The sequence below is a fragment of the Tetrao urogallus genome (assembly GCF_951394365.1).
Source record: "Tetrao urogallus genome assembly, chromosome: 16".
Taxonomy (NCBI): Eukaryota; Metazoa; Chordata; class Aves; order Galliformes; family Phasianidae; genus Tetrao; species Tetrao urogallus.
This window is the reverse complement of record NC_136829.1, coordinates 9548888-9574920: the sequence shown is the minus strand read 5'-3', so window position 1 is coordinate 9574920 and position 26033 is coordinate 9548888. Positions and strand designations below refer to the sequence as shown.

Sequence of the window (26033 nt, the reverse complement as noted above, 5' to 3'; positions counted from 1 at the left end):
CATCTCATTCAACACGACTTTCCCTGGGTTCTGCTGTAGATGCCCTGACGAGGTAGGTGCTGTCTAAGAACAGGACGGAGAGATGGATGATGGCACAGAATTTTTGCATCTGCTAAATATGTGATATAAAACAAGAAGCTCTGTCAGCACCGGATGGAAGGCAGCCTGGCTTTTTATCAATGCACTGCCTACGAATTTGGGCTGGAGCATTTTAGTGGCTGGGGGGTTGGGAGCAATGTCCACATGGGTACCTTCCCTGGTGTCCTGCAGAGATGAGATCACACTCCAGGATCCCCTTTGAATGGGAATGGAGGCAGCATCAGAGATACTCTCTCTCTTTCTAGGCTTCTCGCTTTCATGAAAATTGGCACAAACTTAATTAACCTCCAGGCTGATGACTGTCAAATTTGATTGAAACTGGACAGTCATCTGGTGTCTCTTCATTTTAGATTGTTAAAGAATATCTGTGGTGGTGCTGTGGTTGGATGAAAGCACCCAGAAAGGCTTTTGCTCCCTGCCCCATGACCCCATTGAAGCCCCTTTGCTCCCAGGGTGGTCCCTCAGCACTTGGGTTGTCTCCACCACTTGGTGACCCAAAAGCTGATGTCTCCATCCCCTCCCATGGCAGCAGGAGGTTTTGCAGACCCTGTTGGCTCAGGCCAAGCCGTGAATGGGATTTCCAGGTTGGTAACATAAAACTACCCCACCTGCTGCTCACCCTGCGTCTGTAGCAGCCCCACATTTATTAAGTGCATTAATCCCTTCCTCAATCCAATCAACAGGGCATGAATCTTCAACCTAATTTAAGCTTATTCAGCCATTTTGTCCCTCATTAAAGGCCCATATCATTACGGTTCAATTAAGAACAGCAAAAAGCAGGCTCCCTCCAATTACTTTGTCTAGTGCTTCCTTCTCCATCATGCATTTGTGCCCAAATCTTCCCATCCCAAATGATGAAACCTGTGCTGAATGTTGGCTTGTATTTGAGCCAGAAGCGCACATTCCCCCTTGTCACATTCACTTTTTTTTTTTTCTGCTTTGGAAATCTGTTGAATTTTCCACTTTTGCACAGGAATTTTTCTTGCAGTATCTTCCCCTATGGGCTCAAGCTGTAGTGCCAGGTGCATCTGCATGAACCAACCTTACTCTCAGGTCATGTCTTGTAGTTTAAATCTCAAAAAGGTTTGTCAAAATGGTGTTAGGAAGAGCCCCTGTTGGCCGACCAGAAAGAGACACGTCTAATCAATAAACGTGGACTCTAGGATGCTGGTTGCTGCCTGGAGGAGAGGATGGGGTTGGTAGAGGAAAGGGGTTCAGCAGAAGAGGGAGATGAGTGGCTGCAAAGTGCTGAAAGATCAGTCACCACTCTGCTCTTGGATTAGCTTTGCTTGGATGGTGCAGCATCAGTTAGCCAAGCCCCGTACAAGAAGAGATAGAGCCATCTGCTTTGGAATTTGAAAATAGCTCGGGGAGCAAAGTGAGGGTGCCAAAACCCAGGCTATGGGCAGCACAGGGCACACAAATCACCGGTTGTTGGGTGGGTGTGGAGAAAGGGCTCCGGTTCAGGGTTTCAAATGGAAGCATATCTCTGGAGTCATTCCACATATTTCACACCAGCCTTCTTTTTCTCTTATTACTCCAACTGCCAAGGGACAGAACATGAACTTTCTGTATCATCACAGAGCTCAATAGATTTCCTCTTACCTTCAGGGTCTGAGCTCTCTGCCACGGTGTTTGTGTTTAAAGCCATCAGTAGTGTTGAAAGCAAAAAAGTGACTCAGTAATTCTGTTTGTGGAGACATAATGTCCTTGGATCAGATAACAGCACCTTCCCAGTACTGCTTTTACATACTTCATTAATTCACGTAGTGTTAGTGGCTGTCTGTCCTCCTGTTCCAAAACAACTGCCTTCATCTTGGGTTGAGTATTAAATGTGGAGCTTGGTGGCCCTGCATGTGGTAGGGGGTTGGAGATTCACGATCCTTGAGCTCCCTTCCAACCTGGGCCATTCTGTGATTCTGTGATCTTTGACATTTCATCAGCAGCCTGGTTGAGTGAGTGGCAAGCCTGTGCATGGCAGAGGAGTTGGAATGAGATCCCCTCCAACCTAAGCCATTCTGAGATGACCTGTTGCAGGCTCTCTGTCCTTACTTATGGGGCTCTGCTGGTTTTCCTTTGAGGTTTCATCTCCCTCCCAAATGAAGCCACAATCCCTGACAGCCACCAGCACCACCCCACACCTTCCCCAGCATCTCATTCACACCCAGTGCTTGGGAATGGTGAAATCCCACCCCGTCCCTGAGCCCACTGCTGTTTTCTGATGATATCAGAGATGCGTGGCGCCCAAAGCTGCGCTGCAGTGTGACACCACAAATGACCAGCTAATTAGGCAAAGAGGAGTGCGACGAATTTAGATTCTTCTTTAGGGCTCACAGACTATTAGTAATCTGGAATTTGTTAATTGAAAATTGCTTCCTCTGTTTGTTGTTGGCCTTTTGGTGGAGGGGGATATTTCCTGCTTTTGGACTGCGTCGCTGGATCTATAATAATGCACTTTGTACATTAGTGCCAGGCACATTTGTAATTGGCCACCCTATTAAAGAACACTAATGATCTTACAAGTGTTCACAAATAATGAATAGAATGGCCCCTCGCTGAATTGAGTAATTTATTCACTGACATACTTGCAGATCTGTTTTTCCATTATTTAACCCAGCTTTAGCTCTCTGCCTGCCTTGCAGAGACATCTCCTCTTTCGGTCATGTGTTAGAGATAATATGGGTCACAGAAAACTCACTGTTCATTGGGATGTAGGGATGCTCCACACTGGAGCACATATGTGATAGGATGTGCAGAGCAAGCAGCAGTGATGTCAGTCTCTGGTGCATTTGTTGCTGCTGGGATTCTCCTGAAGCATAAAAGGAGGACAAAATACCAGAACTTGTGAAATGCAATCCAGAAGGCTATGCTGATTTTCTCTTTTAAATATGAAAGCCATAGAGTGGTGGGGTTGGTTTTCCAGCTACTGCCCCTCACAGGAGAAGGAACTGGAATGCAGCTCTGCTGGATGCACACCATGGAGCTTTGGGTAAACCTTTTGCTGTTTCCAAAGTACCCACACTGTGGCGAGGTGGTCTGTGCTGAAAGAAGCAGCTCAGCAGAGCTCACAGTTCTATTTTCACACAACAAGCCTTGTCCTAAAGTACTGCCTACTTATGAAAAACAGAGCTGTTTTCCATGGAGGATAATGGTGAAGGAAGGTATATATTTCTTATGTCAGGCTTTTGTGTGTTCTTCTGAGTCCTGTGATTGTCCATCAGGAGGAAATATTCTATGGGGCAGAAGCCTGCCATGCTGTATGGGGGAAAATGGTAACACTGGGTCATAATTACAGGCTGTGATAAAGAGGTGGTTTGGGTCAGCGTGCTTAGTAAAGGGCTTCCAACAGTGGGAGCTTCGTAGCCACATCATGCTGAAGATTCAGCACAGGAACTAAGGTGCACAGGGTTTGTGAGCCTGAAGAAGATTGGTTTGACCTCAGGGAAGCGTGGGCAAAGGGAATGGCTTTGCATAAGTGGATTTGTCATGAGGTTACAGAAGCTGAGTGGGTATGGAGCTGGTTCCCTCCTGCGACCTACGTGGCACTGCCTGTGCCTGCTGCCACCCAGACTGTGGCAGAGCTGTTGGGATGGGCACCCCACCACAGGGCAGCCCCAGCAGAACAGCTCACACTGTGGGACCTTCCCAGTGGGAGAAAACCTGCAGTGACTTTATGGGGAGAAGCCAAAGCAGGGAGACACTGAGGGTAACTTTAGGCCAGGGGAAGATGCCAGGGCTTGGTTTTAGAGGATGCTGGAGCTTTCTTCTGGGGGCAGAATGCCAGATCCTGAATTTTTGAGAGGATGCTGAAGCCTGCTTTGTGGGGGGACACCAGAACTTTCTTTGCACTTGTTTCCATTAGCGTGTGTGTATATTTTTAGTGTGTTTTTTCTTTCTTTCTTTCTTTTTCTTTTTCTTCTTTATTATTTTTTTTTTTCCCTTTTCCTTTCTATGAGAGCGGGGAGCTCTCAGCTCCCTATTCTGGAGGATGCTCTCTGCGGGACTTCGGCAGCCGCTCCCCGCACAGCTGAGGGTTAACGGGGCGGGCGGAGCGGGCGGGGCGCGGCCCGGCGGAGCCCATTGCGGCCGGTTCCGTTCCGTTCCGTTCCTGCGGCGTCTCCAGCGCCGGGCGCGGAGCAGCGGAGGGGAGCGCGGGTGGAGCCCCCCCTCCCCTGCCACCCCCCTCCCGCGGCCCCGCCGCCCCCGGCCACCACCATGGTGCAGAAATCCCGCAACGGAGGCGTTTACCCGGGGCCCGCCGCCGAGAAGAAGCTGAAGGTGGGCTTCGTAGGGCTGGACCCGGGAGCTCCGGACTCCAGCCGGGACGGGGCTCTGCTCATCGCCGGTTCCGAGAGCACCAAACGGGGTAGCATCCTCAGCAAACCCCGTTCGGGGGTGTCGGGCAGCGGGAAGCCCCCCAAAAGGAATGCTTTTTACCGCAAGCTGCAGAATTTTCTCTACAATGTGCTGGAAAGACCGCGGGGCTGGGCTTTCATTTACCACGCATACGTGTGAGTAATAAAAAGGTGGTGGTGTGTGTGGGGTTGGAGTACAGCGCAGCCCCCTCCCTTTTTACCCCTAGCCCCAAATTTCTCTTTGCCACCCATCGCCAATCGCGGAGTGCGGGGTGGGTGGGGGATGCTCCAGCTGCAGAACGGCTGCAGGGAAGGAAGGGATGGGGGAGGGGGGGGGGGGGGGTGGATATGCTCGCTGGGGAACCTAAGAGTACTGTGAGCCCCTCCCGGAGCTGCCGCAGCCCTACAGTGTCCGGGCACGGTGCACCTGGGGAAGGGATGTGCGGTGTGTGTATGGTGGGGGGGAAAAATGAAGCTGTCCCTGCAGAGCTGGGGGTGGTTCCGGTGGGGAGGTGCAATGCACCGGCCCTATGCACCCCCGTTTACTTCCCCGCTTGTGGGGGAAGGGGCTGTGGTGGGTGCATGCAGGGGAGATGGGGAGGGAGCGCTCCTCCGTCTTGCTTGAAATCACCATAGCAATGCTGCGAGCTGAGGAACACAAAGCGCTGCTCGGGAACTGGCTTTTTTCCCTTCCCCACCCCCCCGTCTCCTCCGGCCCCATCTTTTGCGGGGTGCTGCGGAGGATGTGGGGCCGGGGGGTTGCGGCTCCGCACCGGGGTCCGGAGGTTCTTCTGTGCCCCCCGTGGGAGGCAGTGGGGTGGGAATATCTGCAAAGAAATGCTGAGCTGCTTTTGGGGCTTTCTGGGGGGGATGGAGAGGGAACAAAGGAGCGGTCCCGGGGTGCGCGTTTCCCCTCGGCAGCCTGGATTTTAGGCAGGAATGGCTACGTTGGGTGGGAAAAAATGCCCCTGATTGCAGGTTGTGCTGCAGGAGGAGGGCAGCTGGCTGCTCGTTATTAGGAGGATTGCAAAGGGAGGGTCAGGATAAGTCGCTGTGTTACTGCAACTCCCTTCCCTCTGGGACTTTCCATAGTCCCACTGGGCTCTTCTGCGGTCCTGGGCTCCAGCACAGCCCTGTTTGGGTTCCTGCGCCCTTAGAGCCAATGGATTTTTTTGTTTGCGTGCTCTTCATCATGGCCAGGGCCTCCGTCAACTCAATCGAGAAGATTTTTGGGGCCTTTTGTTATTTTCCCTTATTCCTTTTGCTGCTCATGACATTCTTAGATCAGATATTGGGATGTGCTTTATGGTCCTCAGCCATTTTGTGCCTTGAGGCCTCCCAGGGAGGTGTGTTGTGTCCGGGTGATAAGATGCTGTTTGGGAGGAAGGGAAAGCTTCACCCTGCACTGCAGAGGGCTGGGGGCTTGTAGAGAGCTGGGTGTCCCTGGGAGCATCCTTGGAGCTCAGTGATGGATGTGATGGCAGTGAGGTCCTGAGCATTCTCCATGCCCAGGAATTCTATGTGCTTGGTGCTGCGAAGTCTCATGGAGGAGCTCGTCTGGCTTTACAGCGAGAATGAGGTTGTATTTAAGAGCACACGGTGCATGCTGTACACAGGTGAAAACCCAGCTTGAACTGGCAATGGCAGCACTGAAAGGGGCTGAAAGCCAAATGACCAGCAAGGGGTAGCCCTGCCTGGGAGGGCTTTGTAAGCTTCTTTTGCTTCTTCAGTTGCTGTCTTGACTTCTGATCTACGTCGCTCTCTGCAGTGGCATTGGCTCGAGCAGGCAGTAATCATCACAGGGCACGAGCAGGGTATCCTAAGCTACCTCCTTCTGGGGTTCACCTTCTCCTGAAGTCCCCAGTGCATTCCAGTGCATTCCCCTAGAGCCCACAGCTGCATCTTGCTTTGGGCCCGTGGCTGTGCGTCACCTGGTTGTGCCAGGAGCTGCGCCTGAATAGGAAACACTGCAAAACCACCCCTGACCCACACTGCTGGGAAATGGAGGCAGTGCTCAGGGCTGAGGTAGGAGCTGCGCTGAGGTCTGTGAAGCGTTAGTAATGTGATTAATTTTTTACAGTGCGTTGGGATGTTTTGTGAATGCCAGTCTTCTGAACCATGCATACAATAAGGTTGGCTTTGGCAGGTCAGTAATATGTTATTTAGAGAGCTGGAGGGTACAGTGAACATCTCACAAAGTCACCGGGGAAAAGCCCAGCGCCAGCTACTCCCTTTGCTGCCCGTCAGCCAGACCCTACCAATGCCAGCTTTCTGTGTATCAGAATGGGGCAGGTGGGGGCTTTTCTGGGTTTTTGTAGCTAAAAAAGTCTATAATCCAACAAGGACAGCACAAAGCCTGCTGGCTGCTTCTGCACAGACATGAGGGTGAAGGGACTGCCTCAAGGTCACGAAGTTTGTATGGAAGAGCTGCTTGGAGATCCCCACGCAAGTGGCAGTGTTTCTCATGCTGCATCCATTGATCTATTTCCCTTCTCCTTCTGTCATTGTTCTTTCCCTTTTGCACCATTTCACGCAGTACAAATCAGAGGAATTCAGTGGAGCTTCCATCCCTCCAGACTCAGCCCAGCTATTGCCTCTGTAACAGCTCTGTGCCCTCCGTGAAAACAGTGCTCCCTATTTCATGGTGCTGTGTTGTGATTCATTTCTATGCATAACAGCTCTTCCCACACTGACACAAGTGGGTGACCCGCTCATGGTGTGTATGTGTACATTATACAGGTATGTATGTTCTGCACAGTTCTATGGACAGCTGAGTCTCATGGATCCCATCTTGGAGTGTGGCTGGAGATGGACTCTGGGCTTCCTGTATCTCATCTCCCATATTTTCCTGGTATTCCTCTTCCTCCTCTCAGCTCGCTCTCTCTCTTTTTTCTTTCTTTTTTTTTTTCTTGTCTTTTTTGGCAGAGCCATAGCACTGCAGCACATGGCCTCGTTCTGTTCAAGGTTGAGCTAAAACTTGAAAAGTTGAGCCCTGTCTAAGCAGCAAGCCATGCCTTTTGAGGGACATGGCAGCTCTCTGCACAGAGAGGCGTTTTGCTTTCAAAATTGTTCAGTTTTCCTTTTTTTTTTTTTTTTTTTTTTTTTTTTTTTTTTAATGGTTTAGATTATCTTTTCCCTTCTAATCCTCTTACCTTGCTTATTATCACTTGTCCCGTGCTTGATGGTGCTGTGATGCATCCTGTTCCAGAAGGGATGCTGTGCTCTGTGCTAACTGCGTGGACTGGGCGCCCCACAGCCCTCTGTGTCTGCAGGTGTAGTTCCTGACCTCTGGGTGAGCTGCTCTTGTTTGGGACCTATGTTCAGCCTTTTTAAAGCTGTGTGTCTACAGCAAATGTAATTTTCACATTCTGTTTATTGTTCTCTGTGGCAGCAGCTATGGAGCATTGGGAAGATGAAGAGTTGATGCAATTTCTTCCTCAGAGGTGTGGGATTTCTTGGTGCAGAAGTGGCCTCTTTTGTGACTCCTCCCAGCCCTCAGGGACTGGGAAAAATGTGGTTACTGCATGCAGATCATCTTTCTCAGATCATCTTTTACTTTTGATATAATGCCCTCGGGAACCCCTAGGCATTTTTCTGCTCTCAGAAAGCTTGTGTGTTTTGGTTTGGTTTTCTCCCCGTTTAATTTTGTATACCTATTTCATGGCATTGATTAATTAGGAGGAAGTTTAAATTGACCCTCACGTGTGTTTCTCTGCATGCTCAGGTGAGCCTTTAACAACCCCAAACCCACCCAACTCACTAGTGATGGGCAGGATCCTCCCCACATCCTATTGAGAGTGTAGGATGAAGGTCCAACACAAATCCCATGTGCTGAGCATAATGGAGCTGTTGGGCTCTGGAGACCGATGCCCTCACCGTGCAGTTCGTCCTCCCTGGGGACTTCCATGCAGAGATGCCTCACCAGCTCCTGCTTAGTCAGAGCTGGGTGGGAGCAACCCGATTTAATGTGTCACGTTCCAGTTGTATTCACCCCACACTGACATTCAGGAAAGGAAAAACAAGTCGGTCCCCTGGGTGACTTCCTTTCTGCAATGCAATGCGCCTCAAACAGCTGAGCCTCCATCTTTCTTAAGAAGGAATGACCCCCAAAGCAAGTCCCAAATCCTCTACTAAAGGGGAGACGGGTGTCGCTTCAACAAAGAAATGCAATTTGTGAAAACCACTTTATTATTATTTTTTTTAATACATATTTTTTTACTTGTCGGCAGATATGGGGGACGTGGTGGGATGAGACTCTGTGGTCTGTTGGTAAAGCAGGATGGCAGGCTGTTGTCAGGTTTTTGCAGGGCTTACTGGGATCAAAAAGCACAGAACTTCTGCATGTGGCATTTGGGATTTAAGCAGCAAACGCTCAACCCTGCATAATCCTATTTAAGGTAGCCCAAACGTACAGCTGGTTTCTCTGTGGGCTCTTGAGGGACTGATTCCTCTTTAAAATTACAGTGGCAGTTCCTGCCATGTAATCTCCTGCGGAGAGGAAGCAGGGGAGCAGAGGAGGATGGAGGGTGATTCCTACAGAGGATTAAACTACAGCATGCTTCTGTGGAAATGCAAGCCTGTTCGTGAGAGACGTCCCCTTCAGAGACAAGATCTCCAGCACTGAGCTGGATAAGCCTCTTCTTCCCATGGTGGTTTGCGTTGCTATGGGATAATGCAATGGCTTTTAGCCACCAGGTGATCAGAACTGAATTAATTACATTTAAAAACTGGCTGATCGGGGTGGTCTGGGCTGAATTTGATGAATGCATGCATTGTGAGGTGGTTTGAGCAGCGAGTGTCTGCCAACAGGACCAGGTAGTGCAGGAGGACACCTGGTCCATCACTGCCATGTGTTCAAACTGTTCCTAGCTGGGCTGTAAGCCAAGAGCACTTGGGCTCCTCTGACATCATCTAGAGTAGAGGATGGCCCTGCTGATGCTGCAGGTATTTAAATTGGCCTTTTGGTGGATGTGCCCATCCACACAGACAGAAAGAACAAGCTGGAGCTCTTGGTGACCTCAGCTTCCCACACGCTTCTCCCAGCCCTGTTCTGGGCAAGCTGTGAATGCAGCAGCTCTGACACACAGACTGAAGGTGTTTGGGGAGGTCATGTGCAACTGTTCTAAAGCACTGAATTAATTATGTGCAGAGCTGTCTGCTGGGGAGTATCTTGAGCAGAAGTCACTGGCTGGGATAATGAGAGCTGCTTTATTGCAGCCTCTGGGCTTCCTGAGTGCCAATAAATGAGGGAAACTGGAGCATTCCTCTGCCTATCTCTCATCTGTCTGCAGTATTGCTCCAACCTCTAATGTGCTTTTTAAATGTGTGAAAAGCTCTGGTGTTGGTTAACATCCATCTGGTGACTTCTTTTGGGTGGATTGGGCCTTAAGTTGCACCAGGAAGGTTCAGGTTGGATGTTAGGAACATTTGGGTTTTTTTTTTCCCCTGGAGAGCAGTGATGCAGTGGCACAGCTGCCTAGGGAGCAGTGGGGTCACCATCCCTGGAGGTGTTCCAGAGCTGTGGAGATGTGGCACTGAGGGATGTGGGCATGGTGGGGTGGGATGGAGTTGGACTTGAGGATCTTGGAGGTCTTTTCCAACCTGAATGAGTCTATGATTGGGTGTTGGGCAAAGAGCAGCTTTTCCCAGTGCACAGGGAATGGGAGATCTGTGGTATCTTCTCATCCCTCTTGCTGCTGTAGCGGCATGCTTTAAACTACCATGGGGCACCAGGAGTGCTGGGTGCAGCAGGAGCTTCCTGGTTTGTGTTAGTGTGGACCGTGCTCAGACACTGAGCTTGGTGATGCTCAGATGCCTGCTGGATGGAGCACTGTGTCCTATGTTCCTCTCAGAAAGCCCATAGGATACTCAGAGCACGTCTGCCTTCTGGAGATGCCCTTTTCTCTTTTTATGACAAAGTGAACCTGAGTTCCCTTGTGCACCTTGGATGGAAGCTGGATGAGATGAGTCCCAAAAATGAGTTGAGAAGACAGAGGTTGGCATCTGTTTGCAAACTGAAAACTGGAGTGAGCTGAGGCAATGCTAAGCATCTCCCACCCCAGCCACTAGAAACTGTGGTGTTCAGAGCCAGAACTGCACTGTGGATGTCCCAACAGGTGAAGGTGAGAGGTGGGTCTGATCCACATCAAAGCAGAATGACAGCAGTCTGAGCTCCACACTTAGCCAGCAACTGTTAAGAAGCAGTTTTGAGAAAGGAACTTTTACAGCAAACCCCACTCATCTTGTGGACCTGCAACCCAAGTCCCAGAGGGAATTAGAGTGTAATCAAGTCTTATTAACACTGATTATTGTTCAGAGCAGCTCTGGTTGTGTCTGGGCTCTGGGAGCAGAGTGCCTGGCAGGATGGCCAACCTTCCTTCTGACACTGAATGCATCCCAGGCAGGGGGCACAGGGCAAGGGAACAAGAGGATGAAGAGTGTTGGGGAGCAGCTGCCCTTACTGCGTGGGGGCTGAGGATGGTGTCTGTGTGTGTCTATCCACTGCAGCAGTCTCTCAGCCTCCCTAGGATGAGATTGCACGAGGCAAAGGTTAATGCCTTTGGGATGGACTTTCTCAGGGATTCCCAGGTGCTGCGTTTACAGACAGACCCTAATGTGCCTCAAGTTCCACCTTCTGCTTTACAGCTCCACCAACCCAGGGAGCAAAATCTGTCCGAGGCAATTGCAGAGCTGCTGTCACACATTGCAATGGATGAGTGTAGCAGGATGGGTTTTCCTCGCACAGCTCCTGCAGACACGCTGTCACTTCCTGTAAAGCTCTTGTGGTGCTCTGGAATTAAACCTAGCAGAGATCCTGGCTCAAAGGTGACTCACAGGCACCTCTTCTCCATCGCCTGTGTGAGTGTGGGAGCTCGTGTCAGGGCACCTGCTGCGTGCATTTGTTGCAACTTGTGTTTGGTGTGGTTGGAAATTAATGAGCTGTGCAAAAGAGAAAAGAGAAACTTCAGTCAAATAGTAGTTACAGTGAACTCCAAGGGGAAAACAAAATTAATGTTATAGCAGCGTGTCAGCAACCCTAATGAAAGTCAAGTCTGTGAGCTTCTCTTCTATACGTGAAGCCCAAAAGGTTCGATATCTGCTCTAAAGACCTCATTTTGGATAGTAGGAAAAGTTTTTTTTCCAAAAGAGCAGTGATGCAGTGGCACAGCTGCCCAGGGGGTGGTGGAGTCGCCGTCCCTGAAGGTGTTCCAGAGCTTTGGAGACGTGGCATTGAGGGGTCTGGGCAGTGGGCACAGTGGGCTGGGCTTGGATTGGATTTGGGGATCTCAAAGCCTCAGTGATTTTATGATTTTGTGACTTTCTGTGTTGAATAGAATGTAGGTGTTAGTCCTAAAGTAGGTGCTGGGGAACTGCTGGTAACTGCTTTGTTCCAGTCTTCTTTTTAAGAGTGTTTGCCTGGTTGTTTCTTTGTTTTTGAGTTGATGGGTTGGTTGCTATTCTTGCTGCTTGGGTTTGAAAAGGAAACAGCTTGGCTTTGGTGAGGACAGGCTGTCCAGGGCAATCCACCAGACTCAGGAGCTCAGCAGAGTTCATCTGTGCTGGGAGGAGGGAAGCATCTCCCCAGGAAATGTTCCCTATGCTGAGGTAGGTATGGCTTCTGTGTGCTTGCAGCAGCTCCACTGTTGGAGTGCTGTGCGTGGCAGTGAAATGGCAGCACTGGGAGAGTTTTTCCTCCTGCATGTTTATGGGATTTTACGCGACGTGGAGTCTCAGGGTGACCATTAATTGAGTTTATGTTTGCTTGGAGCTTCGTTACTAGGTCTGAGGAATGTAGAAGGGGATGTAAGAACACTCCATCTTTCACTTTAGAGGAGAGCAAAGGAGTTGAATATAAATCTCTCTATATTACAGCTGGGCAAATAGAGAGTGAGGCCACGCTGCCTTCTGCCATGCTAATCTGTATGGGAACGAAACCAAAACACATCCATCCAGAAGGGACAAGAAGAACAAAACCTCTCCCAGTACTGAGGGCCATGTGTGGCTCCTGGAGCAGGCTCCTTGTGCTGTGATTGCTGGCTCCACCTGTGTTTGCTCATCCTTCTCCTTATCCTGTGCATGGCAAGTATGAGGATGTTGTCCAAGCGAACCCCTTGCTGGGGCTTCCTCCCAGTTTCCTGGGTTTATTAGCACTGATTTGTGCTTGGGGGACTAGTGAGACTCCTGAGTCATCTCCTTAGGCAGGGAGCTATTTATTGCAGCGTGTGTGTTACACTCCATGGGAGTGGGTGTCTCTCTTCTGCTTTTGGATCCTGCCCTGACTCTATATAAAGAATTCAGGCTTGAATGAGCAGCAAAACTCCGGCTCTGCTGTTTGGAAGACAGGTGCTGCTAACCTGTGTCCCTGACTGGAGGAGCGAAGAGGTCCTGGTGGTCCTGAACACCGGTAGGAGTTTGCATGGGATATTTGTCCTCCTTGGCATCTCCCAGCTGCTAGAATGGCTTGTAGGGACATGGGGCACTGCATGATGGTGTCCAGGAGTGCTTCTTGCTCTGCAGTGGCTCACAACCAAGTGGGAAGCGTGATTTGTAACTCCTTTTTTTTATCCCTCAGGTTGATTTGTTGATGCTTTTGGCTTTTTAACAAGTGGTTTATTTTTCCAGTTTAGGAGAGGTATTTCCTAGCAGCTGTAATTCTCTTTTGGTATCGGAGCAGAGACTTGGAAGTGCCACAGGCAAATGTGGATGAGTTCCTCTGAGACTTTGGCAGCACAGGAGCTGCCAGATCACAAGGGACTTTGCTGTGTTGTTTCTCCTGGGGTGGAGAAAGGCCTCGCCTGTGTCCTGGTGGCCTTGCAGAGAGGTGTCTGGATGCCAGACCAGCCTCTCCCCAGCAGCTCTGCAGGGAGCAGCATCCATCTGAGCAAGAGCTGATGGCAGCATTGGACCAGGGCTGGCTTCACACCCCATTAAGCATCACGCTGAGCCACAGAGACCAGTCCTTGTGTTGTCTAACTGAATTGCTGGCACTTCAGGAGGGTTCTGTCTCCGTAGCCGGAGGGACTGATGCATTTAATCTGTATTAGTGCTAAAGAAACTTTGTTAATTGTGACATCATGGTTTGGTCCTGGGGGCTCCTGGTTTGTTTTTGTTTGGTTAGTGGTTGTTTTACAGTTGTGGCATTATTAAAAAGGAAAAAGTCTTAGAGAGAAAGAGGTTGGGAAATTTTCTGTCGTCTCAGACATGATATGCAGCCATAGAATTTGGCACTGATTTTTTTTCTTTCCCTTGCTTTTCACATTTTCTGCTTTTAGAATCTAGATGTTTTTAATGTAATTCTTATTTATCTGCTCCTTTCTTACCATGCCAGCTAATAAGGGGAAAGAAGGATTCCTGCACTGAGCTTTTGTTGCTGCTGTTTTTCCCTTCTGCAACAGAAATCAGATCTAATATGAAGCCTTCATGAGCTGAGCTCTGACCACTTGTGGGTGCTGGGAGGCCCTGGGCTCACTGCAGATCAGTAGTTGTAGCATCTGAGCCAGGAAAGATAACAGCATGCAGGGCTGGGATGTGGTTGTAGGCCAGCAATGGCTTCATAGAATCATTAAGGCTGGAAATGACCTTTAAGATCATTGAGTCCTTGGGGACGTAGGCACTACAAGAGGGTGAAACGTGTCCCAGGCTCAGGTTTTTGCTCTGTGCTTTGGAGTGGCCAAACCTGGGAGACTGGCACTGCCTTGGCTCCATCTGTCCTCACGCAGGACCTTGGGTGACTGGGGAGCATTTCATCCAGTTGGCCCTTTTTTGCCACCCTTCTTTATGAACCCCTCTGCAGAGTGAAAATAACCCTGAGCCCCAGCTCTCTGCAGAGAAGCTGAAACATGCTGAACCCCCCAAACAAGCTGCATTCCTAACCAACCTTGCTTTTATGGCCCTTGCTGTGGGAATGGATATTATTAAAAGCACCCAAAGGAAACTCATTGAGCCAATGGGTTGGGAGCCCCACCCTTGGCCACGAGTACCCATCTTTCCCACAGCCATATCTTGGTGTGATGTGGGTCAGAAAGAGCTGGAGTTGAGTCTGAGCCCACACCAGCTGGGGCAGCTCTGTTATTTCGTTTCTGAAAGCGCAGCAGAAATTAAATAAAAGTTAATTAAATTTTTTTTTTTTTTTTTCTGCCTGCTTCCTTTCCCTGTTTCTAGGGAAGACTGAAAAAATGTACTAGAGAGGAAGCGAAACTCTGAGCATCCTCTGATGAATGCTGAATATGGCCCCTGTGGGACTGCAGGGAAAGGCCCTGTAATTATGGGGAGCGTCCTGTGAGGCTGGGTTACACAACCAGGACGGAGAGCTGCTCCTGCTCTGTGTTAGCAGCAGGCTGATGAGGCTGCGACTCAAAATACTACCTGGCTGTTATCCATTCATTGCTTTTCATCGTTGCTGGTGTCCTCTACGCACAGCACAGACCGCTCGCGAGGCTCCGAGCCAAGGCAGCAGGGGAGGAGCATGCAGGACCACAAAAGGGCCATTTGATATTGATGGTGACACAGTTCTCAGATGGCCCCACTGTGTTTTGGGGCTGGCTGATGGTCACGCATCAGTGCCACCAAGTGAAGGTGAATCATTCCCAGCTCGGGCAGAAGCAACGTGTCCTGATGGTGGAGTAGTGTACTGCTCACGAGCTGTTGAGTTTAGGGGATAGAGCGTTGTAGCAAACGCCTGGAGACATTGTATGGGGTGACTTGCACCTCTGCATGGTGTTGGCTGTGCCCCGGTGTCATGCTGCAGGATGTTGTTCTGCTTTTGAGCTGTTGTGTGATGCTGTTGTTGGCTCTGATCTGTGCAGACTTTGCATGCTGGTGTGCTTTGCTGGGCTCTGTGTTCCTTCAGGAAGATTTATGAGGCTGCAGGCATGGCTGGATTTACATGCGGGCTAAACCTGAGCTGTGTGCTAGGGAGAATATCCCCATTTGGGAGCCCAAGTGTGGAGGAATTCCACACCATGGACAAGATCCCTGCAGCAGGGCTCAGCACCCTGTGCTGTCACTATGGCCTCTCCCTGCTCCAGCAGCAGTAATCACTTCCTACACAGACAAGGAGACTTCAGTATCCTTGTTCTGCCAGGCCTTGGCTTTGAATTATTAAATAATGTCTCTGTTATGCATCACCAAGTTTGTTAGAACACAGCTACTTATCAGAAGAGAAAATAGTTGTTTCCCTACTTTAGGAGTTGACTTCATCTACTTGTGAGACTTGCAATAAATGGAAGAGCATTTTAAGGAAAAGACATCTGGAGAGGCTGAGGTTGGAAGTAGCTGTGTGGAAGCACCATCTTTCCAAAACAATATGCAGTTCTCTGTTCTCTGTTACAAAGTCCCTTTGGTAACTAATCTGCGTCTTCTCTCTCAATCAAAGCCAACTTGTATGGGTTTCTCACTGTCTCTGAGAGCACTGCCTGTGGAATGCTATCTTTTCCAAGGTCAGATTTTTGCCTGCTCCTTGTAGGAAGTTGGATGGTACCTGCTGCTTTGGAAGAGGCTGGCTTGGAGCTGCAGCAGCCCAGCCCATGTCTCTCTCTCTTGTTTGTTTTTCTCTTGCTTGAGCAGCGCTTTGCCCCACTGCCCATACAGCATCCCTGAGCAGCACTGTTTGATTGGACCCAGGCAGGCAATTCCCTGTTATTCCCAAGAAATACATGGAGTTGGAAATGGGGTCCCACTGCTGTCAGGCCAGGGCTGATTCCCTCTGGGCCATTCCTGTGCTGCTCTCTCCCTGAGCTGCTGAGCTCCCAGGAGCAGCCATCCAGCACGGTGCTGCAGGAGCTGCCTGGGGACCTGCTCATGCCTAGAGAAGCGGGTTAAAGCAGGTTTTCACAAGCCTTTGCCTGCCATTTTAAATGGGAAGGATGTTTCCTTGGCAACGAGATGGATGCTTCCCAGCAGAGCATATGGCTTCTATCGACTTTGATTTACCAGCGTGTTGAAATGGCAGCTAGATAATCCTCTTCAGCTTTAATGTGTCTAGTGTCTATGTCCTGTGTCCCTGTTATTTGGGAGCTTTAAAGACCCTGGGTCAGGTCCTTGCAGCACTGGACTTGTTTCCAGCATCCTGAGATGGAGCTGGCAGGATCCCCACATCCTGGAGACCTGTGCAAGCAGGGAGCAGCACCTGAGCATCACCTCAAGCAGAGAGCTGCAGGGTGGGCAAGAAAACATCCCCTGTTCCTGCTGCCTTCCACCAGCTGAGCTCCTCCTCCTCGGGGAACATCATCTGCAGTCCTCTCTTCCTGTTCTCCTCCCTCCTTTAAATCATTTTGAGATGTTTTCTATCTTTCACCTACACGATCATCTGCCTCTTGCAGCTTGCTATTTATTGTTGTGTTTACTGGTGCTGGGAAATAAAGAGAGTGAACAAATCTCTCATTTGCTGGACTGGGCTCTGTGGGTTTGCTGAGCGCATGCATCCTGCTCCTTGCTGCTGCCCATCAGAGAGGAAGGCTCTCTATGCTTTGGCAAATTGGAGGAAAATTGGCCAACATGGCCAGATATTAGGGGGAGCAGCCAGACAGGGCAATCACATGAGCCTCATAGCCTTAGGAACTGGGATAAAAATAGAGAACTTCTTTCACACGACTGGGTGGTGCTGGGGCTGGTGCAGGGATGTGAGTAGCAGAGAGTGCTGAGCTCAGGGCTCAGGAAGGGTGACCCTAGATGAGATGGAAGCAGATTGCTGGCCTGCAAGCATCTGCGCTGCAGGGATGGGAAGGGGATGTGGTGCCCTGTTGTTATTGCACCGATGCTGCGTGGTTTGGTGAATCCCTTGAACACGGGTAGCAATGCAAATCCCCTGGCCTTGTAACACTTAACCAGGAGCACAGAAGGCTGAGAAAGTGCCAAAGTATGGCGTGGTTAAATTTTACAGGAGGCTTCATGTGTTCTGATCCCTCTGCCTCTATCTGCCGGCTGATGGCAGGTGAATTGAGCAGGTGGGGAGATCACCAGCTCTAAGCCATGTTGCGCATACTATGCAAGCCTGTTAATTAAAACTGATGAGCAAGTGAAATTAGCAGTGCTTTGGTAACGCACGTGTTTCCTGCTTTGGCTTTACCCATGAGCATCTTGCTCCAAGACCCTGCTCTCTTGTCTTTGTTATCAAGGCACAAAGCGAGGGCCAGACCTGGGCCACCTGTCCTCAACAGGCTGTGAAATCTCAGCCTATCCTTCGTTGTTGGTGGTCGCGTTGCAAAGGGAGTCCAAGAGCACGGCTCTGTGGCCCCACTTCTGGGAAAGCATAAACCATGGGCTTGGGGTATGGAGAAAGTGAGATGGTAAAGGCTGCACGGGGATGTTGCTGAGGCTCTGAGCTGGTCCCTGCAGCCATGCCTGCAGTTCCCTGTGGGGCTGTGAGGATGCTCAGCTTTGCGGTGCTTTAATTCTTGTGTCTGTAAAAGCAGTGCAAAGGCAGAAACAGGGAAACAAATCTAAGGATGCTCAGAGAAGTGTGGCTTGTCCTTGGTGTGCAGGGAACCTCAGGCTTGAGCTGAATAGCTGATTCTGGGACAGACCTTTGGAAAGCTGGCTACTATTCCTGTCTGCAGCAGGAACCAGCCCTGCACATTTTGAAGACAATCTTCCTATCTGCAATTAGACCGGAGCCTATTTTTGTATATCCCATTCCCTCGAGGAATGTTTAGATGAGATGCAGCATTACATTTTGCAGGGACATCTTGCTTTTAACCCAATTTGAGAGCACAGTTAAGTAAGGTCAAGTGGCTTGCCCAAGTCAGCAAGAGGATTTTTTTGTGCCTTCATGCTCAGATCATGCAGCGTAGCCCTTAGTTTTTAAGGGCTTTTTTTTTTTCCTTGAGGTATTGCCAAAAAGCAGGGCTTTGCTCTTAAGATGCAGAGAGAACTTGATCTTTGTATACAGATAAAGGTTAAATTTGGAAGGCTTCTCTGCCTGTGCTTACTACTAATAATTTTTCAGAGGTGGAGAGGAAGCAGAGATTCTTTTTGGGGAATACCCTGTGGGATGAAGCACAGGCAGCGCTCAGATTTCAATCTGAATAATATGGTATTGCATGAGACAGCAACTTTCCCTCGCATTAAGATCAATGAACGTGCACCGAGTAAATGCCTGCACAAGCATTTTAAGAATTACTCCGATGTCTGATGTTTCATCCTCTTAATTTACCTCTGAACGGACCGTAATTGCACCAGGGCCTTGAGGGTTCTGTCCTGTGAACAATTCCTGGAGTTGCATGGCTGTATTTCTCCCCGCCTGGTTTTTGCAGCAGATCTCAGCCCCGCAGTGCAGAGCCCATGGGCAGGTGTGCTGATGGATGAATGCTCTGGGTTCTCCTCCAGACCTCTGACTGCTCTGAGATTGCAGCACAGTACAGGGAGAACGTGCAGATAAACATCTCCCAGTGATTCAAGCTGGAGGAGGACAGAAAGGAAGGTTTCAGCTCGATCTTGGTATGTGTTCTTTATCAGCAACGCGGCTTTATTATGAGTTTTAGGTGCCTTGAGTAAGTTAAGTAATTAGAGCCAGGCAAGTCTATAAAACAGGCTGCTGATTGCTGAAATGTTGCCCTTTCTCCTGCTGTAAATGTTCAGTTCAGTTCTTGGTTTCTATCGCTGATCTTCTGCAGCTGGCATTTCACAGAATCACATTTGTTCTTTGAGGATTCCATCCGGGAAAGCTCTTATGTGCTCAAGCTCTTCAGTGTACAAGAACTGTGGAGATGTGCTTAGTGGACGTGGTGGGATGGGTTGTATGGTTGGACTTGGTGATCTTAGTGGTCTTTTCCTGTCTTAACGATGGTATGATTCTATGGTCAATCTTGCTTGTAAATGTGGAGATACATAAAACTTTGTTGCCGCGCAAAATCCCTTTCTTCTCAAATTCCTGCTGTGCGTAAGTCAAGGATCTGGGGGGTTGAGGCAGATGAGGCCATTCCTGCTCTTTGCATTACAAACAAGAACATTTGTGTCCTTCACATGCCTATAAAGACACGTTTCCCTTGCAAAGGAAACCTTATTTCCCCTCATTTCCCCAGGCTGTAGCTGTGCAGGCGTATCGGAGAAGATCCTAAAAAACTCAATCTACTCGAGAGCACCCATCTCCTATTGTGCCACGCTGCCATCACACAGCTCTGCTGGAGATACAAGTCACCTTGGGTGATGATTTTTGGCTGAAGCTGAGAGATTTGGAAACCTGGAGTGGGACATTGAGGCTTGTGTTGAGCCTTGTCAATGTGTAGCTGGGCTGTGGGATTCCTTATGTGAAAAACAATGATGGAAGCTCCTGGTTAGGACAGGGACAGTGTGCATCATCATAAGCCCTTGGACAGCCATGGCGTGGTCAGAGTTCTGCTTCAGTGGAGATTCAAATTTAGCTATAATTACTCCTGTTCTGAGTGCTAAAAGGCTTTTTACAGTCTGTTTATCCAAGTTTCGGAAACTTGAAGGCCAGCATTTGCAGAGACCACTGCAAATGGATTGCTGGGATTACAGCTGGATTGCCCATAAGCATTTTGGTTTTATTTTAGCACAATTGTCAATGCCTTATTTATGTCCCCAAAGTCATTTTCAAGTGTTTTAAGTTATTTTCTATTGTGTGGCTCTCAAATGCCTGGAGTAAAATGCTTCCTCCTTTTCAGCTTTGCTTGTTCTAATTAAGCAAATCGTTAATTCCTTCCCCACTTCCATGGGAAGGCAGTAAAGCAAGGAAAGAGCCCATTGCCTCGTGCCACCTCCTTGCATTACATCCATCCGTGACACATCCTGGTATCCCGCTGCTGCTGATCCATTGGAGCTCCATGTAAGTGGGTGTGCAGGTTCCAAAGGGAGTGCCTTTAAGAAGGCAAATAAGATTAATAATCTGAAAAGATTCGTAAGGATTCTGTTATTTACTTTTAGCAAACAGAGAGAGAGGAAAAAAAAATACCTTTCGCGTTTCGAGTCATTTTATTTCATTATTTGCTTGCTTATTTGTTTATTGGAGTGGGAGCTCACTCATTTCTTCTTCTACTGCTAATATGAAATGCAATGGAGATGAAATCTGGATAAGGAAGTTACGTGCCAAGGTTAATAATCTAGGATAAGAAGCTTGCCATGGGTGTTTAAAGTTGACATAACCTTTCTTTGCTGAGAGAGTGGATGAGGTGCTGGAACAGGCTGCCCAGGGATGCTGTGGATGCCCCTGGAGGTGTTCAAGGCCAGGTTGGATGGAGTCCTGGGAAGCCTGGTCTGGTATTAGGTATAGAGGTCGGTGGCCCTGCCTGAGATGGGGGATTTGGAGCTTCATAATCCTTGAGATCCCTTCCAAGCCAAGCCGTTCTATGAACCTTTGGACAGAAAGGCGAACTTTGGAGGACTTTGGGTTTTTCAGCTGTTTGCAGAAGTCAGATTTGCACAGCTGAGTCTTGGCTGCGCACAGAGGTGGAAGCAACTCAAGAAATGTCTGTCCTCAGCAGGCTGCTGCCAGCTCTGTCCCTGCTGTCACCCATGGAAGGGATGGAGATGCAGCAGCACTCGCTGTCCTTTGCATCCTGGCCCAGTTTGGGGAGGTTGTTGCTAGCTCTGCTGTGTGGGGCCCAGCTCCTGTCTGTCTTGGGGGGAGGATATTGTCTTCTGCCCAGCTGTAAGCAGAATTGGCATCTTTAATGTAAAAATCATTAGAAGGGACGTAATTAACGTTCCTTATTGCACATTAACATTACCCAGAGTCAGGCTGCAGACATAATTTGCTTTGATTAGATATGTAGCTTTAAAAATTAGATTCATCCCAACCTCTATGCCGTTTATTGGCCTGTTTCCCTTTCCCTTGCTATCCATTATGAGCTGGAGCCCTGTCCTGCACTGTCTGGATGGATTAGATGTAATGAAAGCAGAGTCAACTTCCCACTGCCTGTCCTCCATGGGAGCTCAGAGGGTGCTCTCCACCTCAGCACAGATATGGCTCACCTTTCTCCTTCCATCCCATGCAAAGAGGGAAGCTGCAGAGCCTTTGGAGTGTTCTAGGAGCAAACCCCAACTCCATGAATCCAGTGGAAAAAATGTTTCATTTTTGAAATCTACTTTTCAGCCTCTCGGAGGTTTGGGAACCTTGGAGTTGAGCAGAGTAGCCATGCATCACCATGGAGCTATTTTGCTATGCTTGTCAAGTACCCACATCCTATGGTGGCAAGACCATTTCTCACTTGCTGGCTGAGCTCCCTGTGGGGGAACAGAGCAGAGGGATGGGAGCTGCTACCCTATTGGGTTTTGCCTATGGAGCAGCCCTGGTTACCCTGCACAGCCACAGCTTGCACAGGGCACAAGGAAGATGTTCACCAGCAGGCGTGTTGGACCACATCTGTACAAAGAACCTTATCTATTGGGTAGTGCTTTCAGCTCTTGTTGAAATTATAGAGCAATGTCTTTTCTTTTCCTTCCTTTTTTGTTTTCTTCTTTTTTTTTCTGCCCTATCAATACATTTCTAATGACAGAGGTAACATGCAGGACTCCTCTTTCTCCTGGCATTCATTCTCAGCAGGACTCATTGTTTCAGCATGGCTTTGTTCTGGATCCACTTGAAGTATCCACCTTAGTAAACAAGGTATGCATGTCTGCTCTGATGTCAGCACTTTGCTTTCTGCACCTGTCAGCATTTTATTGTGATATTCAGTACCAGAAACACAACCCACGCCCTATTTCTTCAATCAGAACATGGAGGATTTTCTTTTCCCCCCATCCTTTCCCATGATCTATTTTTCCCCCTCTTCTCTTTCTTCTTTCATCGATTATTCATCTGCTTCTCACTCTGACGTGGGAGTGTGCACCAAAATCTGGGCCACCCCAGGAGCGGGACTGCCTGACCCATTTGCAGCTCCCTCTCACTGCACAGCCTGCAAGAACCACGTTGGGTGAGAGTGATGATGAGTGGGATTGCAAGGGGCAATTCCTTGCTTTTTGGGGATGTTGCAGGTCCCTGAGTACCAGAAAGGGAGAAATGAGTGGATTGTCCTGTGCTGTTCTGTGCTGAATGGGACTTGCTGCTGGCAAAGCTCAGCCCTTGCGGAGTGGCTCTGAAGGTCCCTTCCTTCCAGCAGACTCAGCACTGCCTGTGGTCAGAATAAATACTGCCAATTCCCCCTCTCTACCTGAGCACTGTGATGTTAATGGCTCTTGAGAAGCCGCAGGCACAGCCCTGCAGTGCCTCTCTTTACACAGCACCAAGCAGCTGCACCCGGCAGCCCGACCGTGCCTTATAAATATTTGAAAGTCAGTTTGTAGGAATGTGAGACAAAGCCAGACGGATGAATTATTTAATGCTTTGAAAGAACGCAGCTTTTAGTTCCTCCCCGTGCTGGCCTACTTCATTGTTTCAGTAAATTGATCTGCAGCAAATTAATTTCCCTTCTTTTCTTTGAGTAAGCAGCGGGCATGGCAGGTTGGTGGGGATTGCTCCGGCCACAAGCAGGTGCCAGGACACCTCCACGGCTGCAGAGCTGGCATCAAATGTCAGCAGAGGGTGGAGCTGCTGCCGCCCATCAGTGCCTTTGGATGGGCATTGGTGCACCCAGTGCTCATGTGGAGAGGACTCTTGGCAGGGGCAGCCTCTGTGTGCGTTTTATCACAGAACTGTAGAATATCCAAGTTGGAAGGGACCTATAGGGATCATTGTGTTCACCTCCTGCCTTCACACAGCACCACCCAAAACCCAAATCCCATCTCTGTTAAATCCCCATCTTGGTCATGTGTGGACAAGGGATGCTGGGAAAGCAGCTGGTGGAATTGAATCTGAAGAATTGCCAAGTTTTCCTGTATGAGGATGTAGCAATGGAGTGTTTCCATGTTTGTTGGAGCTGACATAACGTGGAAGGGATCTCAGAGGCTATCGCAGCCACGTGCTGGAAATGGAGGTGTCATGGCCAAACCGATACTGGTCCAGTGGGTCCTTCCACACCCAACCCTTTCTGTTCATAGAATCAGGGATCCAGGTTCCCTTTTGCTGGTTGGTTCTCCTCCAGTGTTAAGTGTGAGCCCTGTGACTGATCAGCAGAGTGACCCCGAGTGTGATTGCATGGGTCTGGTGGCCTCGTTGCTTCTTATCTCCTCATCACCAGTTAGAGGTATCCTTGTAAAGGGACAGTGTTAAAGACACAGCATGGTGAATGCTCCTGTGTGTAAATGTCAAACCGTGTGACCGAGTGTGAAAAGTTCTTGCTCTGAAGACTGATGTTCTGTCCCTCTGTATTTTTTGTGTGTGTGTGTGTGTTCTATAGTTTTCTACTTGTTTTCTCCTGCCTGGTGCTGTCTGTCTTCTCGACCATCGATGAGTATCAGAACAGCTCTGAAGGAGCCCTTTATATTCTGGTGAGTTGGGATTTGCAAATGAAGCGAGCAATATCACATCAAAATAAAGTTTAAAATGCACAAGAAAAACACCTACCCCTAAGACTGGGGATATTTAACTCAGGCAAGGGTTAGTGTCTGTTGGGACCCACAATAAGGAAAGGAGAAATCTGTATCAGGGCACTCAGGAGTAATCTGAGCACAATATTTGCTCTGATGTAATATTTTAAAACCTCTTTCCTGAACTTTTTCTGTTGTTTTTGCTTTGTTCCTCTTTCTCATCCCCTGCCCAGGAAAGGGAAAACCCAGCAGCAAAGGTCTGAGCATCACTCAAAATAGGGCTTTCCACCATATGGTCCTGTGGGGCAATTCTGCATTGCATAGGAGAGCAGGGTTTAGGCTGTTGGACTGGGTCTCTAATTCTGGAGCATGCTCACCACGTTTCCTTCTAGGCTGATGGCATGTTGTCTCCCCCAGGAAATTGTCACCATCGTGGTGTTTGGGGTCGAGTATTTTGTGCGGATCTGGGCAGCTGGCTGCTGCTGTCGGTACCGGGGCTGGAGAGGAAGGTTGAAATTTGCCCGCAAGCCTTTCTGCGTCATTGGTAAGACCTGCCTCCTGCATGGGGTTTCCCAACCTAAGATGGCTATTGAAGAGCTTGCTTGCACAGTGCTGCAATTTCTTGCTTGCAGTTTGGGGATTGTTACTCACCTAGAGAAGGGAAGGGAGGAGCTGAGGTCCCTGCCCAACCTCTCCATCAGTTTGTTCACTCCGTGCCTCGTTTTGCCTTCCTGGGTGCTGAGGAGCTGCATCACAAGGGGGTTGTGAGCCTTAATTCCTTCTTGTAAAGCACTCGGTGCTCCTGTTGTGCAAGGGGCCATCCGAGCACAGTGGGTGCTTTGTTTGGGGTCAGGAGTGACAGGTGAGCCATGCCATCCCCCATGGAGCCTGCTTTCAGGTGTCCAGCAAGTAGCAAGAGTCACACATGGGATTTTCATTTATTGCACAGAAAATCATTCATAAAAATTGCATAGCAAAAGAAAGAGGGAGGGTTTCAGGATCCTGCCCCATTCCTGAAGGTGCTCAAGGCCAGGTCGAATGGGGCCTTGGACAAGCTGACCTAGTACCTGATTTGATGGCTGGCAACCCTATCCATGGCAGGGGGCTGGAATTAGATGGTCTTTGAGTTCTCTTTCTACCCAAGCCAACCTGCTTCTGTGATCCTCGGGTTTGGGGTTTATAGCATATGACTTCTTTTCTTGGACTCTTGCTCTTCCCTCGAGCACTCTGGGGTTGTTACGGTGTTTACTGTTAGTGTTTAGTGGTGTTTAGACAGGGCAGCTCACACCTCTGGGCAGCACGGTGTCACAGCAGCTAAAAAAGTCCTTGCCTTGCCTAGCAAGGACTTAGCCCAGCCTAGCCCTGGATCAGAATGCAGTCAAGTGACATTGAACACATTCTCTTGGGAATGATGAGTGTGGAGAAGAAAACCAAAATGTTTCCATCGGGTGTCTAGCTGCTCCTTTTGTCCAGTTAAGCCTTCTGCCGTATCCCTCTGGTACCAGGTATTACGGTAGCACTTCCACACACATCCTTCTGCTGCCAGTGGCGGTGGGAGCGCCATCCCCTTTGGTGGTGCTCCAGCAGCACGTCTCCAGCTTTCAATGCCCTTTGTTCACGCAGACATCATGGTGCTGATCGCGTCCATTGCTGTGCTGGCAGCGGGCTCCCAGGGCAACGTCTTTGCCACCTCGGCGCTCAGGAGCTTGCGCTTCCTGCAGATCCTGCGCATGATCCGCATGGACCGGCGGGGTGGCACCTGGAAGCTGTTGGGCTCCGTGGTTTACGCGCACAGCAAGGTGAGTGAGCCCCAGCAGGGACGTGGAGCCCCTCTTTTCATTGCCTAGGTTTGGTTCCCACTCAAAACATCTTCCAGGCTTGGGAGGATGGAGAGGGCACTCACTAGGTGGTGATGTGCGGAATGCAAGGTCCTGTGGAGCCCTCCAGCCAGCAGAACAGAAATGGGAGGGATGTTGGGATGTTTGCAGGGAATGCCTTGAACACGGTGACCACCTGCACACTGAGCTCATTTCATGGAGTTAGCAATTAGCCAGCAGATTTGGGGGCTCGTGTTTGAGTTTTAACTTATGCGTGGGCTGGAGAAGTAATTATATTTTCATTTCTGTTCCACATCTTTAAATACTGGCGCTGCTCCCTTTCCACTTGCTGAGGTGTTTCAGGCGATGTGCTCTGCAGGGTGGGGGTCATCCTGCGAGT

At 49.4% G+C, this 26033-nt stretch overlaps 1 protein-coding gene across 5 annotated transcripts in view; it reads left to right on the top strand.

Moving 5' to 3' along the window:
- Window positions 1-4314: 4314 nt before the first annotated feature.
- Window positions 4315-26033, top strand: part of KCNQ2 (potassium voltage-gated channel subfamily Q member 2) — a gene marked incomplete at both ends in the record, with an annotated part of 50901 nt that continues 29182 nt past the window's right edge. For all 5 annotated transcript variants that reach the window (XM_079543599.1, XM_079543598.1, XM_079543600.1 and 2 more), the window contains 4 exons: window positions 4315-4610; window positions 23687-23777; window positions 24234-24360; window positions 25440-25615. In XM_079543599.1, the coding sequence (XP_079399725.1) occupies window positions 4315-4610; window positions 23687-23777; window positions 24234-24360; window positions 25440-25615 (690 nt within the window). The remainder of the gene's footprint in view (window positions 4611-23686; window positions 23778-24233; window positions 24361-25439; window positions 25616-26033) is intronic.